General features: G+C 38.2%; 1 protein-coding gene across 1 annotated transcript in view; it reads left to right on the top strand.

Moving 5' to 3' along the window:
• The first annotated feature begins 627 nt into the window (after window positions 1-627).
• The window catches only part of SLC25A26 (solute carrier family 25 (S-adenosylmethionine carrier), member 26), a 122,383-nt gene continuing 103,208 nt past the window's right edge, over window positions 628-19,802 (top strand). Inside the window, exons 1-3 of the mRNA XM_012720435.1 lie at window positions 628-760; window positions 11,278-11,434; window positions 14,231-14,340. Of these exons, the coding sequence (XP_012575889.1) occupies window positions 728-760; window positions 11,278-11,434; window positions 14,231-14,340 (300 nt within the window). The 5' untranslated portion in view covers window positions 628-727. The remainder of the gene's footprint in view (window positions 761-11,277; window positions 11,435-14,230; window positions 14,341-19,802) is intronic.

Below are 19,802 nucleotides of genomic sequence, written 5' to 3'. Positions count from 1 at the left end.
CCTAGCTTTTACAATGTAGCTACATAATGATTTTTTTGTTTACACTTCCTTCAATGGGAAGGTTATAAAACACATTTCCTGTACTACAAAAGAAAAAAATTTATATGTTGAACATGATTTTAAGAGTAATAGCTGTCAGTATGCAGAAGTGGAGGTGTTAATTTTTAGTTTGAGCAAAGAACCTTCTGATGTTCTCCTAGATCTTTAATAATTTTTTGATAGAGTGTATTTTATAGCCATTCTTATAAAATTGTGTAGACAAAACCCAGAGAAAGAAACAATGAATAAGCGTCTGGAAACCACAAACCTTGAACCCTGGAAGTAGCCCTGGGCCTCCAAGGACGCTACCTCCACTACAACCGTGCCTTTTCCAGGCTGACACTTTTGCTTCACCTTGTTCTCTTTGCTCCCAAGGCTGATTCCAGTTGAGCTCATTAGCTCGCGAGAGTTGCTCCAAGCGGCTGAATCTGGAGGTAGCTGCTGAAATGGACGTAATGAGTCGTGACGCAGGACTTGACCACACCCCTAGCTCCGCTCCTCCTTTCCCGCGTTCCTCCGGGCGCAGCTTCCCCAGTTGCACGTGTAGTTGTTGTGGGTCTACGTCACGTGGTCGCGGAAGTGCGGGCACTTGAAGTCCCGCCTCCAAGATGGCGGCGCCCAGTGCTCGGAGTCGTGACACTCCTCAGATCAGCTTCCAGTGATATCCTGAATGTAACCTGCGGGGGCTATGGATCGCACTGGGTTTACGACCTCTTTGGTGGTGAGTATCGGCTTTAGGGAGGGGCAGTTGGAGTGCTGGAACCCCTCACTGAAGCCCGTGGGGCCTTCTTTGCACTAGCAGTTTCTTAAGGTTTTGCGCCCTGGACTGTTTTCGGTCACCGGTTCGTTGGTCTGGGATGTAGAGTGGGAATCCCAGGCCGCCCCCTAGTCTGTTGTCAAGGCCAAATCTTTCTTACCCAGACGAGTTGAGAAGGGGTTTGTACTAACTTCATATTTTTCCACATGGTGGCTTACGTAAAGAAAAACAGGGAAGTTTTGATTATATACTACAACTGCGCTGTGGGCAACTTGCTAATTAAATAAATATGTGTAACAAAACCAAAACGTTTACTCAAATCTTTTCCAATATTATGGTTGACATTTTGCTGTACTTTTTTTCAGTCTCGGAAAATCATTCATTCATTCATTCATTCGGTGTATAATCTGCTTATTCTGCTCCCAGTCTTTAGTCTTTGTGAACATTGAACAGAGGTAGCTGCGCGTTGGAGCCATCAAAACAATAGTGTTTAATGTTCAAGAAAACTGCGGGACTCAACATGTTTTAACAAGAACAAAAAAATCCTTTACTGAATATTTTAAAGTTTCCTGTTATTTGCAGTCCAGTAGCAGGTACTTGATACATTAATGAATAACACAGCGATTTGGCCGCCCATGTTTTCACTGGGGAGCCAGTGAAAACGAAAAGATAAAGTTTCTTACAGGGGAAATGGAGTCCCAGAGGTTTTCTTCTTTTAATTATCAAATGTTGTTTTCAGCTGCTGGAGATAACAAGGTGAACAAGATAGACATGTTTACAAAGGTCAGGTGCTAGAGAAAGAATAGGAAAATGAATGATGATTGACATGATAGCTAGTTTCGGAGTGCTATGAGAAGATGTGAAAGGGGAGCCTCTGCCACATTTATGTGGGAGAAATGGTTTTAAATCTCGATTTTTATAAACTAGGTTTTAGAGATGAAAAGAAATACATTATCACTTTCAAGTAGTTTTTCTGTTTAGCTGGTGACATAACAGTAATAGTTTTGACCTTTAACATTTCTGTGCCAGGGACTGGTTGAACTGTTTACACACACCATTTTTATTCTTCAAATTAATTCTTATTCTGAGTTTTCCAAATGAGGGAATTGAGGTACAGGAGATTAGATATATTATCTAAAGTCACACATATGGTGTCTATTTCATGTATGTAAATTAGAGTGCAGTTTTTAATCCAAGACATGTAACAGGGGGTCACTATAACTGCTTCTTGATACCATCTCTTAAGTAAGCAACTGTAGCAGTTGGGTAAAGTAGGTGAGTACCTGAGTTAACAAAACAAAACAAAATGATGGCTTTAAATTTTATTTTTTTAAAGTATGTGTAGGATAAATGAAAGTGATCAGGCTTTTATGCCATTGGCTTCTGTGGCTACCACCTGCAGCCTCAATCTTGTTAAAAGGCGCGTGACTATGGGCACCTGAGCAAGGGTGAGTGCGCATGTGCAAGTGTTCACACCTGAGTTAGAGGTTGGCGATATAAAGGCAGCATTACTCCAAGATGGAGGAATGGCGCTGGGAGGAGGTCTGACTACCAGAGGTGAGAGAGAACGCTAGAGAGAGCCCAGAGAGAGAGTCCAGATTTGCCAGGGGCTGGTAGGCCTGCCAGTCTCCTGGCCCCTGCCATCCCTGCCTTGCCAGTTTGCAGGCTTGCCCTACCACAACTGACATACAAAGAGCATGAAAGTCTGAAAAGCCACAGAGGGCTCCTGGACTCTCTTTACTCATCTGCCCGAAAGGATAGAATCAGTCCTGTGCTTGCTGCTGCTGCAGTATGTATTTGTTAACTCTATGTGTATGTTACTGTGTCTATATAATAGTGAAGTTACAGAGGGTAAAATCAGGGTCAGTGGGTAAGGGTTTCAAGGAAGACAGATTGCGTTCTACCTAAAGACCGATCATTTTATTCATTTACTAGTTTATCTGCCATGCACTGTCTGCCCCGCACTGCATTAGATAGCCCTCAGAGTTCCAGAGGCCAGTGCACCAAACGTGTCTGATACATACTCAGATGAGATCGAAAAAAAAAAAATGGTGAATCTAAGTTAATGGGCAGAGTAACCAAAGAAGTTCCTGAGGTGTGACATTTAAGCTAAGACCTAAAAGATGGAAGGAGCTAGATATTTTTGTACGTAGAGGGAGCTGTGGGTGAGAAAGCACTCAGGTGGAAAGAACTTAAAATGTTAAAGTGGTGGCAGAGGTCTAGTGGATAAGACTAGTGTTGCAAATAATGTTGCAAAGGTAAAGCCGCTGAAGTGTTTCTGGGCTAGGCAGTTCTAAAACTAATGGTTTTTCTTAATAGTGTGTTATCAGGCACTGGTATTTTGTAGGATATCAGTTGGAATTGAATGAATGAGCAAGTGGTAGACCCTTGATGATTGTTGAAATCTTAAAACCCAGATTCTGAGAATAAAATGACAAGCAGTACAGAACCTGTCTGTACCAGTTACTTAAATAATCCCTTTCTGAAACTTCCTGGTGAGGACTGAAGGGACATAGAGTGTCATGAGGGGACAGTCTCTGGGATGTTAGTTTTCCTTAGGAGCACAGAACAGGCTATTAAGAACAAACCCATCAAAGAGTGCTTTGACTGGTTGGTGGTTTCAGTAAACTAATTTGGAACTAATATTAGCAATCTGCACTCCACAAAGATAATAGTAACCCACTTAAACTTGAAATAAGAGGAATGGTTAGGTAAATGATGGCAGACCATTTTATGGACTATTCAGGGATCATTAAAAATAGACTTCAGGAAAATGGGGGGGGGAGGGAAGTGCACGGGATTATGGTGATGGCACACGGGTGATTTGGTGATGGGAAAACCCGTGGAGACTAAATTGAGATGGAAAAAAAATGTAAAATAAACTGTTATAAAATAACAAAAAGAATAGACTATTCAGGGATTATTAAAAATAATGCTTGTGAAGACTGTGTGCTGTAATAACATGGAAAATATGTGATAGAGACCAAACTTCAACACTACATTTGTACATTTGTTCCTGCCTCATTAAAATATAAAATGTACTGTTTCATTCATTAAAAAATACATTGAAATTCCCTAAGGTAATAACTGAATCATTTTGATGGTGGTGTTACCTTTTAGTTTTTTTAATTTCAAAAGTACTTTAGATTTTAAAAAATAGAACACCCATTACCATATCTTTCCCTTTCTGCCAGATTCTTTCCCCTTCATGATTTAGCTATTTCACTACCCTTGTATTTTCATCTGTTCATCTAACATGTTACATAAATGAAACAAAAAACTTCCATGCTCTGTGCATGTTTTAACTTCAACCAATTCTGATATACAGGTGAAAGAACTTTGGGCAGTGTAGGTGCCGTGCAGTGTGAAGTCTGCTCTTGTGATAGTGTTGGACAGTGTGAATGAATGTGCAAGGGGGAGTTATGCAAAAAGGTTTTAATCAATGATGAGAAGTTAGTTATCTCATAACCTTTAAAGTTCTCATCAGTATGTGTCAAACTTGTTTTTGTCTGTTATAAATACATAAGAAAATGGGAGGAGTAAAACTAGTATTTAGTACATTTGATTTAAAACATTGGGAACATGAATCGGTTTCTTTGTAAAAACTGTATCACACCTAATTTAAACAGTATTTGTCTTCTAGTCTTAAAACCAATAACATAGAACAAGCATTCTTTTTTTATGCCATAGTGAAATCTGCACTGCTTTTTAAGTTTGGCTCAATTTTATCCTGGGTGCTTTCAATTATGTGAAATGCCTTGGTTTCTTTAATGTGAAAGTGTATGCTGGCACAACTTCTAGGACATCTTTTTTTTGGTCACAATCACTTTCCTCACTTATAGTGGTAAGTTCACCTCACAAAGTGTTCTGGCTATGTATTTGAAGATGTGTAAGGAAAAACCATGTCAAGATACCCACAGCCAAGCTACATCTATGTTTGATTTAAATTTCACTTTCAGTGTTACTCCTTTTATTTGCTTTTTTTTTTCTTTCATTTTTTGTGGGTCAATTTATTTTCTCTGTTCTCCATTTTGATAAAGTATCATCTTGGTGAACTGACGTATGAACCATGGTATTGGAAGATTGGTATAAATTGTGGTACCTGAAATTCCTGCATGTCAACACTGTACAAACTGGGTACTTTTTTTTTTTTTAAACATTCCAAAAGGACAGATTTATTGAAGAGAACTAACAAGAGGGGCACCTGCACAGTCACAGGTGGTGGAGAGCTGTTTTTTTTTTAAGATTTACTTATGCATACAGAACTTGGGTATAGGCCAGAGGTGCGGGGCAGTGAGAGGCTTCACCAGAGACAGAGCAGAGAGCAGAACAGGCAGGTCCACGAAGTACACTGCTGAGGGGAGCAGCAGGCGGGCCAGGCTATGTCTATCACGCCATGTGGGTCACCTCTGGGGCCAGGGGTTGAGCTCTCTGCGCTGAAGTGACTTTAATTTTCCAGTGCTGAATATACCCACTGCGCTACCACGGAGGGCCCAGAGCTGGGCTTTTTTAAGTGGGTGCATTTTTTTTTTTTGTCTTTAATGAGGTTGTCCTCAAAAAGCATTTCCAAGATGGGTGCACGCTGGTGGCCATGCCTAAAATTAAAAACGCTTTTTCATAATACTCGTGTTTACTTACTGGCTTGTCCTGAGAACCCTGGCAGAAGGGATCTTGATGGGAACAGGATGTGGAGTGACAAAACAGAAGAAAAAATGAGAATGAAGTTTTGGACCTATTTTATCTATTCTTTGTTTTATCTATTCTTTGTTTTATGTTTTCTTTGTCCTCTTTCTTTTCTGAAAGGTGCCCTGGTATTTATTCTGCATTAAAGGAAGTATTGTTGAGGCATTATTTGTAAATCTGTAAGGGACTCAAGATTGAGTCATGGTGTGCAGGCATTCTTTTTTGTCCCTTTTGTTATTGAGCAGGTAGTCACCTGGACACAGTATATGCTTAATTTTCATTTATCAGTTGAGATCAGGGCATCCTTGGAGACCGCTGATTATCTAGCAACACAATCAAGAACAGCTGCTATGGTGGAGGCATTTCTTCTGCATTTCAAATGCCGGGAGATGGCATTGCCTTTCCTTTCAGTATAAGAGGGGATATTTGGAAAGTTGAATAATTTAGCTGTACATGACTAGTTATTATGCTTTTGTTAACACTTTCATAATATTATATATTGAAATACGTAACTTAAATATTAAATTTGTTGGTGATACAGACAGAATTTGAGTAACATTTGAGTAATATTTAACATTAATAAATGATAGAGGAAAGATAAAAGTTGCATCCATAGTTTTCCACTCCCACAAGTTAGATATCTCTTACTAGTTTAACCAGATATATGTTAACCTATGCTCCAGTGCTTCCATGGAAGAATGCCTCAAAGCTATGGTTCCTTCCTTCATAGGTTTACAAAAATAAAGCAAATAATGATGTTGCAAATGGCGATAAAACATAACCATTTGAGTACTTTTTTTATAGCCAGTATATGTATGATAATTTTGCATTTTTTAAAGTTAGCCTCTGCATTCAAAAACAATAGTCATAAAAAATTTGAACTCTAGGAGTTCTTAAGTTTTTTTTAAATTGAAGCTATATTTTTCTTGCCATGCACTGCTTTATCTGACTTCAGTTGAGTGACTTCTTGGATGATTCTTGTTGGGAGAGCAGTTTTTGAAGAGAGCTTTTAATTATTGCTAATAAAGACTTGAGTGTACAGATTTTATGTAAATTTAGTGGTATGTTTAATATATGCATGTAATCTTCACGTTTTGGTAAAGTACTCTTGGGTCTTTTGAATGGTTTTTAATGTGACATGTTAGAATGTGGCATCAGCAGTTTAGAAAGGATATTTACAGTAACATTAAAAATGGTATTGCATTTACTGCATTATTAAGGGCTGCTATTTTACTAAGTCTACAGGCTTAGTCAACTAATTGTATTTAATTCTCAAATCCTTGGTGAAGTACAGGTACTGTTATTTTCTGCATTTCATGCATGAAGACATAGAGGCTTATAGTTTTAAGTAGCTTTCCTAAGGAGACCCTGTTGAACTTGAAATCAAGGCTGTTTGTGTGAAGCCAGAGTTGTGGTCTTGGTCTGAATTTCTGGAGAAATGAAGAATACGGAACTCATTATTGTATTTGATAGAGTCTTGGTAACCTGAGACCTGTTTTTCAGTTGCTGAGTCAGAAGATAAGGGAATTATCTGAAGGGTTCAGTCCACTGGTACAAATAAATTGGGGGATGGGAGGACACAACTGATTGCGTTTGTGGTATCATGCATAGCCCTTCTCTCTAGTGTGCTATATCTGTGACTACAGTCTGGGCACTGTGATGCCCTTTGTTCAGGGCAGTACCAGTCTTGATGGGTGAGGAAAGGAACTGCAGTCCTGTGTACTTTGTTCTTTTTACCAGAACTTGGCCTGTTTTGCGTAAGTAAAGGATATAGACTTACATACTGTTTAGCTTTTTCCTTTCCAGGGCCCCAAACTGAGCTGGCACCCCTACCATGCTCCCCACCCTCACCCTCAGACCACATCCTCCATTAGCTCTCACCTGCTGTTGGTGAAGTGTGTTCTGTCTCCTCTGTTGTTATCTGTGCTGGTCTATGATGTCCAGGTGGTGTTTTTGCTCCAAGCCACAGGATGTGTTTGTAGTGTCCCTCTGCTTAACCGTTAGATGATCCTCTTGGGACTAAACCTTTGGTCCTGTCTTAGACCTTCAAAAAATTGAATGTACCTTTTAAAGGTTGATCTTCTAAAATATAAATTGATGCCCTTTACTATAGTCATTAATGTATGCAATTTTCAAATAGTTACATAGCATCTGCTATGTATTGGTTCTGGGACCGAGTTGCTAAACAAAACAGGTGTGCCTCTTTCAGTCCAGTGGGACTCATTGATACTGAATAAGTGGCCAGGTGCTCAACTGAAGGATTAAAGTTGTAATCAGCATGTAGAAACAATAGAGTTTACCTAGCCTGGGGGATTGAGAAGTATCTTTAGAAAGTTCTAGACATGAGGCAGATTATGTATTGAACTAAAAAGGGAGAGCAGAGTGGCAAGAGTCTTCTGCCACCTGCTAGCACTTTTTACATTTATTAAGGTGGAGCAGTATTATCATTTATATGACATCAAGGTCTCAGTAAATTGTTAGCTGTACTTAGATTTATAGCTTATCGAGGTATAGTGTTCTAGGTTTTTGAATTTAATCTAGGTCCTGTGATTTTCAGAGTAAGCTGATATATATCTTGTGACAAATCATTTCCCTGATAACCCTGATAAATTTTTCACTCTGAAGACTAAAAGAATTTGGTAGTGTTTCTTATAATTCAGTTGATATAGCTCACTCAAACATTTCCTTATGTTTGAACAATACTTCTTTGTCAAATTAATGTAAAATAAACATTCATTAAAACTTTTGTTCAAGCCTTAAATATGTTGCTTAGTGGCTATATATTCTTATTAGTGGATATATGTTCTTATTCTTTTCCCTATTTTTATCTGTTTTTATTTTGTCTCATGAATTTAAATGACATTTGAGTTAAAGTTTGAAATCCACAGAAGCAGTTGGTGACTTTTGATTCATGCTTTGTTATATAAGTCGATTGAATCTGGTCATTTTATTCTAGTGAATAAGAACCCTAATGAAGGAGGGGTTAGAGAATCAATGCGTGCCAAGTAAAAGAGTAATTTACTTAATGATTAAAATTTGGCATTAGATGGCATGCATCTCTCTAAACCTCCTAAGATTAAAAAGATCATTAGTTAGAATGAAATGCAGCATGTTGTCTAGTCTTACTAAGATCTTAGATTTCATGTTTTGAGAAAAAGGTGAACAAAATATCTTATATACATACTGAATATTACAAAATAGTTTTTAATTTTATAGAAAGTGCAATGCTTATTTCCTTTTGAGTCAGAGCGACTTTTTTTTTCTTAATTGAACTGGCTTACAATATTGGTATTGTAGGATCCCGTTCTTGGTGCCACCATCGTGCACTCAAACCAGGTTACCTTTAGTTCACCACCATAGTCCATTGTATTCCCTTCTGTCTTTTTTTCTCATTTCTCCACCCTCTTCTAAAAAGTAAGAACAATGTCGTAAATTGTTGACTTTTAAACAAAAAACAAACTTCTTCATCACTTGTGAACCTTTTCCCATAACTTAGGAAAACCACCATTAAAAAAGAAATGCTGTGTTATTTCTCATTCTCTTAATTTTTTTTCCTGGCACATTTTTTTTCCCCCTAAGATTTATTTTATTTATACAGAACTGGGGTACAGGCCAGAGGTACAAGGGCAGTGAGAGGCTTCATCAGAGACAGAGTGGGGAACAGAACAGGCCAATTGATGAAGTACACTTCTGAGTGGAGCAGCAGGCAGGTCAGGAGAGGTCTGCCACGCCATGTGGTCACCTCCAGGGCTGGGGATCCAACTCATGCTGAAGTGGCTTTAGCTTCTTAGTGCTGTGCTTTAACCTGCTGCACCACCAGGGAGGGCCCACTTTTTTTTTTTTTTTAAAGAAAATCAGTGTAGACTTCATGGTCTACATGTCTTTCACACTGATGATGTATATTAATATTAATTGATGTTAATGTTTACAGTCATGCACTTTTCTAGTGTAGGTTTTCTTGGTGCCCAGAGTTTCTGCGGGTCACTCTAAAATGCAGAGTCAGCCAGGGGGCCTCTCACCAGGACTGAAGTTTTGGTATGAGGATATCTGCTAAAAACTGCAAGCAGACATTATGGCCAGGTTAATATAACCAGCTAGACCACCTTGACAGGAAGTGTAAACAGTGACTAGAGTTAGTATGTTTGATCAACAGCAACAATGGTACCCCCCTCCCCTCAGGCAATAGTCCCTGTTCACTCCTTCCTAGTTTGTGCATCCCCAATACACATACCCACCATGCACATTCTTCCACACATTCCTTCTCAGATCCACTTCCCCCGAGTCTGATACAAAATAAACTTGAGACTGACTGGGGGAAGGTTTTGCAACTCCAGAGATAGGAGCCCGCTAGGTCTCTCACTACTTGGACTTTGAGTTAATTTTTCCTCTGTTCTCCACTGCTCTCAGTGCTGTCACCCCACAAGGTGACAGATATTACTGCTTTTGCCATCAAGAGTAACTTCTTTATATATATATATGTTTATTTTTACATCAATTTGTGCATTTTTTCATCTGTTGTAATCCCTGTGGGCTTCCCATCACCAAATCACCCTGTGACATCACCGTCGTCCAGTGCATTTCCCTCCCCCCACTGTTTTTGATCCCATTCCGCACTCCACCCCCATAAAATGTGTAACTTCTTTTTTTTTTACAGTGAACCCTTGCAGTGGTTTTATGGTGAGTGGTAAGTAGAGCAGAGTGTTAGGCACTAAGTTTGTACTCAGCATTCTGTAAACCCAAGGGGGTTAACAACTGATCATTTTGAACTTTGTCTACATGTTTGAATAATATTTTTCTTTCTCTAGTTTATATACTTTTTAATATGTATTTTACTTCTCTGAATTGGTTTTATTAATGTGGTTCAGAATCAAAAGACAAAAGTTTACAATTCATTGGAAAAACTGCTATGCAGGAAATACATCGAGAATTTTCTGTTTGTAATCATTTCTTTGAGCGCATAAAAATTCTGAATTTCCTTTTGCTTTGACTGAGGTGTAGTCAGTTAAAAAATATTCTACATGTTTGTTTCACTGTAATCATGAGGTACAAACTTAAAATACAACTTCTCCAAGCAACCTGGTGTCTCTTGGGAGGTGACTAATTCAGGCCTTGATGTAATGTCCTTTAGGAATTTAGCTCTTTGTTAAAAAAAAAAAAAGCCATTCAATTTAAGAATTACTACAGAATATTCAAATATACACAGACAGAATACTATCAGAATTCCTGGATCAAATCTAGATTTACAAGGATCATTACCTGTTTCAAATGCAAGTCTTCAAGAAAAAAAGAAAAAGGTCAATGCAGATTCACTACTCAACAGCAGGGAAAGATCTGAGATTAATTACGTGTAAATAAATAGATGTAGCACACTACATATTTCATACACCCTTTATTTTAAAAGATAAAAGGAAAGTGAAAGACCTATCCATATTTCTTATGTATGCCCAGAGTAACTTTCTAAGAATATATAATAACAGGCCACTAAAAACATTTACCTGATTTCTTAGGAACAGGGGAGACGACTTTGGCACTTTCCTGGGCTTTGCTTGAAAGTATAAAAATGAATTTAAAATTCATTTACAAAAACTTAAAAATTTATAATTTATAACCATAGAAATAATTATTTCCGCAGGGAAGTCGAGATTTAGGTAAAAGGTCCTTTGCCTATGTCAAAATAGTCAGTGAATTGATGCATATGAAAACTACGCCTTCAAGATTAACTCCTTACCCCTACCCCCAATGGCAGTGAGCTTATGTTTTTTGTAACCTTCTCTTCCCTCTTTTTTTGTTTTTTAAAGGCTGGTGGGGTAGCAGGTGTCTCCGTTGATTTGATATTATTTCCTCTGGATACTATTAAAACCAGGCTGCAGAGTCCCCAAGGATTTAACAAGGCTGGTGGTTTTCGTGGAATATATGCTGGCGTTCTTTCTACTGCTATTGGATCCTTTCCTAATGGTAACAATTACATTGATATTCTCACTGCTATAAAACCATGGGCTTTGTGTATAGTAACTTATCTTTCTAATTTGTTCTCTATTAAGTCTTTAACTTTGAATTGGTTAGTGCTGTAGGTCCCATTCCACTCTATTTGCAATAGAAAAAATATGAGAAATCTTTTTAAAATGGCTTTTATTTTATTGTTAAAATTCTTTTAGTATTTTTCTAGCTTTGTGATGCCTTAAAGCAGTGCTTCTCAAGCTTGCCCACACATAGGATCTCTTAGGACTTTCAAAAGTATGGATACTGGTATCACCCCTGGAGGCTTAATTGGTGTGCACTTTGCCTGGGTATGACCAGCTTTAGTAGCTTCTAAGGCTTTTTCAGAGTTTAATAATTATTGCCTTCAAGATTCTTGTGGAAAGGATGAACCCAAGAGGCTTTAAACCTTCCTTTTTTAACTAAATTGCTCTTAGCTGATGTCACTAATTTCCACTATCCTCTTCCTGGATGGTCTCCTTCCAATGTCTTGCTTTGATTTTCAAGTCATTATGTGACCTATGGCCCTGTTCTGCAATATTGGCTTGTTAAAAATTTTCAGGTTCTTATTTTGATTATTTACTGATGCTTTTGAGTGGCAATAAAAAGCAAATAACTGCTTTAGTAAATTCTTAAATTCTGAGGTTTACTTTCTTTGTTCCTTAGGGTAATTCATGAGGAACTCTTTCATGTTGACATTTAAATGTCCATCTGTGAGCACAAGAGTCTTTTAAAAGATTGTGCACAAGAGAGAAAGGGTATTTTCATCTTACTGTTTCTCCTTCCCTCTCCGCTAGCAGTATATAGAACAGCAAACTGTTTTGAGGATACCTTAGTTGATTACCATAGTTGATTGTAGCTGGTTGTTACTGTGTGGCTACTCTTTGCCAAATGTAGCCCTGTATGTGTGAGGGGCAGCAGTTCCTAAATTTGTGTCCCCCACAATCACCTGATTACCTGAGAGACTCTTAAGTACAGATTCCTGTGTCTCTGTTAGGGAGCCTGATTGACTGGGTCACAGGTGTGCCAGTTCCCTCCTTTGGTCTTCATTTGGTATCCCCATCATCCTTCTGAAGAGCTTTTCCTCGCACCTATTGCACATAACAACTGTTGCTGATATGCACGATCAGCGGTTGTCTGGAGCTGCTCCGTGAAGCTTATGGGAATCCTTTAGATGCTTGCCGGCAGGAGTTCATATACAGAATGTGATTTCAGTTTTTGTATATGTGAGGAAGTGCTGTTTTTCTTTCCTTGTTTTTCACTTTTGCCATCCAAAGAACTTCATTGAAAGGGAGATAATTTTGATTCAGCTGGATAGACAAAGTGCGAGGGTTTCAGCAATGACTTTTTTTTTTGCAAATTGTTGGTGCATTAAAATTTCCTGTGTGCGTCCTTTGTTTTGCATTTGGTTGTGTAGGGTGAGTACAGTAGTATATGAGCATAACATTCAGTGGCTATAGACTTTATCGAAATGTATTTTGCGGAATGATGGAGGGGAATAGAGATATAGAGGTCAAAAATGGTGAAAAGACCTTTTTTTCTGGTGTTTTCATTGTCATGTTAGAAAAACAGCTTTGTTTTGTAAAGAGTTATGAGAAACTGCAGGTCTCTGCTATCTCAACTTCTTCATTGTAACTTTTTTGGAGCCTCCCTTGAACCTTGCTGTGGCTTCATTTGGGGGGGGGGTGTTTCTTGGGTGTCACCCAAAAGAGTTTTAGTGCTTATATTTCTAAAGGAACTTTGTCTATCACAAAAGAAGCAACAAAGTCAGATCAGGCTGAAGTGGTTAACCATGAATACCTAGAAACGTGTATACCATCTCCTTTTTCCCTGGAGGGTTTGTTGGTATAAGCAGGTGGGAGGTGGGAATGTGTAGCAGGTAGAACCTATAACTGAATGTAACTGGAGAGACTCTAGCTGTAGATTCAGTCAGTGGGCCAAAGTATGATAAACTTCATTAGAACCACACATGGGAGCAGGGCCCTGTGTTAACTACATAAAACTACTTGTATGGGTCATCTCTTTTCCACAGAGTGCTTTCTCATTTAACTTGGTGTTTGTTAGTATTCCCATGAATGTTTCCTATCTGAGGAGAGCTGATTTTCACTGTCAATCTCTTTTTCTGAGTATTTCAGACTTCACTGTGACATACTCATAACCTTCAAATGATGAATTTGTCATTTAGTTATCTTTCATGGAAGTGATAAACATCTTTGATTAACAGTAGATGGTAGACTTAGGCTCTTGTGTAGCGGAGTTTAAGGTGACAGGCTACCTTTTTAGAGATTATGAGTTCTGTTTGAATGTAATGGTATTGCTTTGTTTAAGGGTGAGTTAATACAGAAAATGGCCATAGTTATTTTAAATACCAGAAGTAAAACATGGAATAGACTTTTTATTAAAGTATATGCTTGCAATTTTAACACTGTAAACCCATGTAGCTGATTGTTTCATAACCAAATATAAAGGTATTTTGGATGACAAATTCATATTCTTGAAAAGCCCCCTTAAAAAGGTTAAGTGATATTTCAGTGCAATTGGTAAATGCTAGGTTAACTGTTAGACTTCCTCAGGAGGGTCATGTCTCCTTTATTTAATTTCAGGGTCAGGTATATAGTAGTAAATACTACAAAGGTAAAGGAGTGGGGGGTAGTGTGTTTTTAACTATCTTTATCTGTTACTGCAAAATTTAATAAGGTGGTAAATTTTTAGAACAAATTTCTTAACAGTATGAAAATATATTTAAATTTTATAAAAGTCTGTTTTAAATTTCAGCTGCTGCCTTTTTTATCACCTATGAATATGTGAAATGTTTTTTGCATACCAATTCATCTTCATATTTGATGCCCGTGAAGCATATGTTGGCTGCCTGTGCTGGAGAAGTGGTAAGTAACAAGTTATGTGTATAAAATATTTCAGAAATGCATATTATGTGTGTGTATATATATATATTCCGTACAGATACTACTTTATTTTTAAATGACATTGTTTCTTGAATTATGAAAGTTTCAAATCCCAATATATATAAAGAAGTGAAACATGGTAGTTAAAGGACAATCTAGATGAGATGAAAATAGTAACCCACTATTTACAAGAGACATACCTAAAACATAATTATACAGCAAGAATAAAATTAAAGACAAGGAAGAAATATCCATACGGTTGTGGTGGCTTGTATCTTATCCTCAAACTGGAAGTTGTGTCGAGGCTGGAAGTTTTTGAGGCTGGTTCCAGATTATGGTGGCCACAAGAGAAATTTGCCCAGAATTTCTGAGGTGGAATGGAAGGAGTTGAGTTTATGCTCAGAAGGGGAGCAGTTGAGCCACATCATCACTTGGCTTTAGGCAGCAGCCCCACCTCCATCTCCACCAGCCCCTCCTGTGTTTCCTTCAGTTTCTCCAAATTCTGTGTTTCCTTCAGTTTCTCCAAATTCCAAGTCAGGTGTGGCTCTTTGGTGAAGGAGGCCAACTTATAATGCAGGTTGTTAAGTTATCAAGGTTGATGAGAGAGAGCGGTGAGTTTGTCTTTGCTTTTCCTTTTCACAGCCTTGTTTTCTCCTGATTTCTGCTTAACACTGAAGCAGCAGTAACAGTTTTGTGTAAACTGCTTAATCAGATCCTACAATTTTTGTCAGCATCTCTACAACAACTCCTTGTTCTTGTTATCCATACTGATTCTACTTCTCTGATCAATAATAACTTGTTCAGAAATACTAATTGAAAGACAGCTGAAAGAGTAATGCTAATTTCAGACAAAAAAGACTTACAGCAAACACTGACTAGACTTAGTGATACAAGGAACAATTCACCTGGCACATATAATAAACCGGAATCTAGAACTAGTCCATTGCGCTCCCTTTCATCTAGATCTTGTCGCTGCTTCTCCCTCTCTGGGTGTCTCAGTTCTGCAGTCAGCTTTCCAAGGGTTAGTTTTTATGTTTGCCTTCATTTGACCCTTTGTATTGTATCTCTGTATACCGAATGTAAGTGAGATTCTTGGGTATTTGTGTTTCTCCTTCTGACTTAACTTTGCTCAGTAAAATCCCTTACAGTTTCATCCACATTGCCACAGATGACATGCAATATTGAGTAATATTCCACTGTTTATATATACCACATTTTCTTGACACATTCATCTGTATGTGGGCATCGTTGAAGTGTTTTTTTAATAAAATTTCCTTTGACAGTGGCTTGAAAATGATTGTGTAGACCTCATGTTAACTCTGGACTAAAAAAAACTGCCTTCAGAATTTATTGAAATTATAAAAGTGATGGAACTATAACAATTTTAGTTAGCAAAGAACATATAGTTCTTTAGTTCTCATACAGAACCGTAGACCCTTTTAGGGATCTAATTACACCTATGGCTATTTCTCCAGTAAAGTGAGCATATAGGCATTTTATATTCAGTTTCTGGAGGTTTTTACCTCCCTCATGCTTGGATTTTTCTGTTCTTTGGCAAGGTAAAATCTCCAGTGCTTGGACTCTTACTGAAAAATAGCTTAAGTTGCAATTTAAAAGTAATTGATTAAAAAAATCTAATACCCTGTTACCTAGGTTTAGATTTTGTGTGTGTGTGTGCGTGTGCATTTATATTGGCGTTAGAATGTTGTTACATGCAGTTGTTTTCCAGTTTATATGTCAAAGAATAACAAGCCCCGTGTGGGAGTTTTTGTGTCTTTCTGGTTGTGAAAATTCTGTCTTTGTGAGAGCTTTCCCCCCTCTTTTAGAATTGCATGTGGCTTTAAGTTTAAATATATACCTGTAAGTTCAATATTTGTCTTACATTTTCTCAGTTTGTTGCTGAGAGCAAGCAGTAAAATCTTGACCCCTAATTTTGTTTCACATAGGGCCATTTTGCCTGAAAGTTAGTTGGCTGTGTTGGACAGTCTTTTTTCAGTGTTAGCCTTAATGTCTCTCAGACTTAAGACTATACAAAGCAAATAGGTAGTACAAGTGGTAGTTACTAGATTTCTCATGTTGCTGCATCTTTTCATTTGTAGAAAACACTATTTTCTAATATTTTAATATCTGTATCCTGATATTTTAAAAACTGGAGACTTAAATGTAATAATCTATGTGTAAACTGTTGGGCTTAGGAGATGGGGTTTGTAGACTTTAGAGTAAGGACACCAATACCTGTAAACCTAGAAATACACGATTCTGACATTCTCATTGTACTGTAACTCAGGGTTTGCATGCTTTCTTAGGCAGCGAGGTCTAATATCAGATGCCTTTCTAAAATTTCTCTGATGCTTGGAGAACCTTAAGAGGAGAATTGACCAGCAATAGGTACAGATTGAGGACTTCACTGGTGAAACATCTCTTGATATATTGACTGTTAATTGATTTTAAATTCAGTTACAGTTTAGTAGGCTGAAAAATTTGTCAAATATATGAAGTTTGTGGAATGTTGCTTCTGATCATCAGTCTTTGAACTTTATCTCCCTGGAGTCATTCAGGATATATTCTCAATAAATACTTGAGAAATGTACATACCCTCTTCTTGTTTCCTGACTTGTTTTGGTTTCATAGAGCACACATTTTTTGTTTTCGGTTTCTTCCTTTTTTGTTTTTTAACCTTAGGGGAAGGAACAGGTAACTTTTGGAGAGGCACATTTCTTAGGCAAAATGAAAAGGAATAGAAAATAAAAATAGCTGTCAGCGGTCATGTGTAGACACTTAAGGAAAATAAGAATTTTGTGCATTGTTCTGTATTAACACAGTTGCTTTGATACAAGCTTATGTTGCAGATTTCTTAGAAACAATTGAATTGCGTATTGTCTACAATTGCTTTGTTGTAGTGACTATTACTGTACAAAAAAAACTTAGAAACAAAAGAACACTGCCATAATAACCATTCCCTGTAGCAGCAGCTTGATTAAAACTTAATGATGAATCAATAAAACTATAATTACAACCGCCTACCTTATGCTTGTAATTTGCAATACAGTAAAATCGATCAAATAAGATTTAATATGTAACAACAGTAAGAGTCCCATGTGTGCCATTTTTTATTAGGACGTTAGCTGTACCAAGTCTCTAAATCCCTACCTCAATTATTTTACAGCTCAGTTTTCATCACACACAGAAAACGGAATGTGAGAAGTAGAATCTGTAATTAGATCAGAAGGTTTCCTTTAATACAGTAGCTGCTATCATGTAATAGTGGTAGTGATTTTTTTTTCTTACGGCATTAAGATTTAACTTCTCCTGGGTCTTATCCTACTTTTGACTTTAGTTCCTATTGCTTTCAGAAATGAAGGAACATTGAAATTTGTTTGTAGCCAAAAGCTGCCACTGTGAATTCATTGTGTTTATGGGTGACATGTATGGATATCCTCACACATAGACACTTCAGTCTCACTCTGATTTGGGATTGAGAAAGCTAGGAAATAAATGATACCCTGTTTTTTGTAAATGCTTTGACTGCTCCTAACAACACTTCTCCAAGTGTGGCCTAGCAAGCACCAACTTCAGAGTCAAGTGTCTGGGCATGCTGAAGATGGCACTGTGTGCTCTGCATTTTAAACAAGAGGCCCAGAGGGTTCTGGCTCCCAGTGATACTTAAGCATCACTGCTCGAGGATTAGCAGAAATCTTAGTCTATACCCCATTAGTACAGTTTTATGCTTTGGCTTGGCAATCCAACATATATCAGAGGATTTTAGTGTGAAGCATAGGAGGTGTGCCACACCTTCGTCAAAGCCGGGATTCCTTTTGTGTTCTTTAGCTTCACATACTTTCGGATTGGTTTAATAACCTGATGTGTTTTGAGGGTGGCAGTATATTCAAACATTTAGATTTAGATTTTGAAGTTGGACTGAGTGTTACCCCTCGCTCTTGACATTTTCTTCAAGGTCTGTAAAGAACCTTGAAAAGGAAGGTAACGTATGCTGTAGTTTAGCTACTCTAGCAACTGATGAGTTCAGAAGAACATCTTTGTATTGGAGTACATCCTGTGGGCCTGTGGCATAGCAGATGTACTAGTAAGCATGTTGCTTTTATTCAGATTCCCTGCTTGTGTGGCTGCTGGAAGAGTATATGTATCTATGCTGGCCGGAGTGCTTGTCACTCATAAATCACAGCCCACACGCTCCTTTTTGTGGTTTCCACAGTGGGGATTTAAGCTGTGATACCATGATACCATGTTTTAAAATACAGTACTTCTCATGACCTTTATTGGCCCTTTCTAAGAGGAACCACTGAATAAGAAAAAATATAATATAATAGAAAAAAGTTGGCAACATTTGCAATGGGTTGGATTAATCATGATAGATTTTAAAATATTTGTCTGCCAGTCCAGGTTAACTCTCTGGGCAGATTTGGAAGTGTCAGGCTCGTCAGACTCTTGTGCTATTGTCTAATTGAGTCATGGGAGAGAGGTTGAGTAGAAAATAGGTGACTGCAGTGTAGTTACTAAATCAGGAGAATCCCACAGTGGTGCTGCTGATGGGACTGCATGTATATGTAGAGATGAAACAAGGCAGACATGTACAGACATTGTTAGAAAACTTTTGCTGCAATTAGAGGCTGAGCTGAACTGTCAGAAACCTAGTCATGCTCAAACATTTCTCTTTCTGACCATCTAGACACAGGCCTCTGCTAAGGGAACATTCTACTTTTTTTTCTACCTTGTTTTCCTTTCTGTATTTTCCACTGTGCCTGGGAACCTTTTTTGCACTTCAGGACACTAAGTATTTAATTTTTTTTTTTTTTTTAAAGATTTTTTATTCATACAGAACTGGGGTACAGGCCAGAGGCTCAGGGGCGGTGAGAGGCTTCACCAGAGACAGAGTGGGGAGCAGAACAGGCAGATGGACGAAGTACACTGCTGAGGGAAGCAGCGGGCGGGTCAGGAGAGGTCTGGCTCGCCATGTGGTCTCCTCCGGGGCAGGCCGCAGGCGGGAATCGAACTCATGCGGAAGTGGCTTCAGATTCTCAGTGCTGTGCTTTAACCCACTGCGCCACCAGGGAGGGCCACTAAGTATTTAATTTTTAAAAAAAAATATTTTACTCATTTTTAGGCATGGGTGAGAGGTGCAGGGGTTGAGAGGAGTCACCAGACACAAAGTTAGGAGTAGAACAGGTAGATCTACTGAAACACATTGCTGAGGGGAGCAGCAGGTGAGAGGAGAGATCTGCTGTACCATGTGGGTCATTCCCTGGCTGAATTTGAATTTGTGCTGCAGTGGTTGTGGATGGCTTCATAGTACCCCTGCACCATTGTGGAGGCCCAAGACACACTTTTTGACTCCTTAGAAACGTGGAGCTCTAAGAATTACACAATAAATTATCTCCAGAATATGTAAACAACCTGTTTTCAGCCTTTAAACCCTCTACTTCATA

This window comes from Condylura cristata, unplaced genomic scaffold (genome assembly GCF_000260355.1).
Source record: "Condylura cristata isolate star-nosed mole 26May11 unplaced genomic scaffold, ConCri1.0 scaffold00004, whole genome shotgun sequence".
In the NCBI taxonomy this organism is placed as follows: Eukaryota; Metazoa; Chordata; class Mammalia; order Eulipotyphla; family Talpidae; genus Condylura; species Condylura cristata.
Note: the sequence above shows the minus strand (reverse complement) of the source record. Positions and strands in the feature narration are given on the sequence as shown.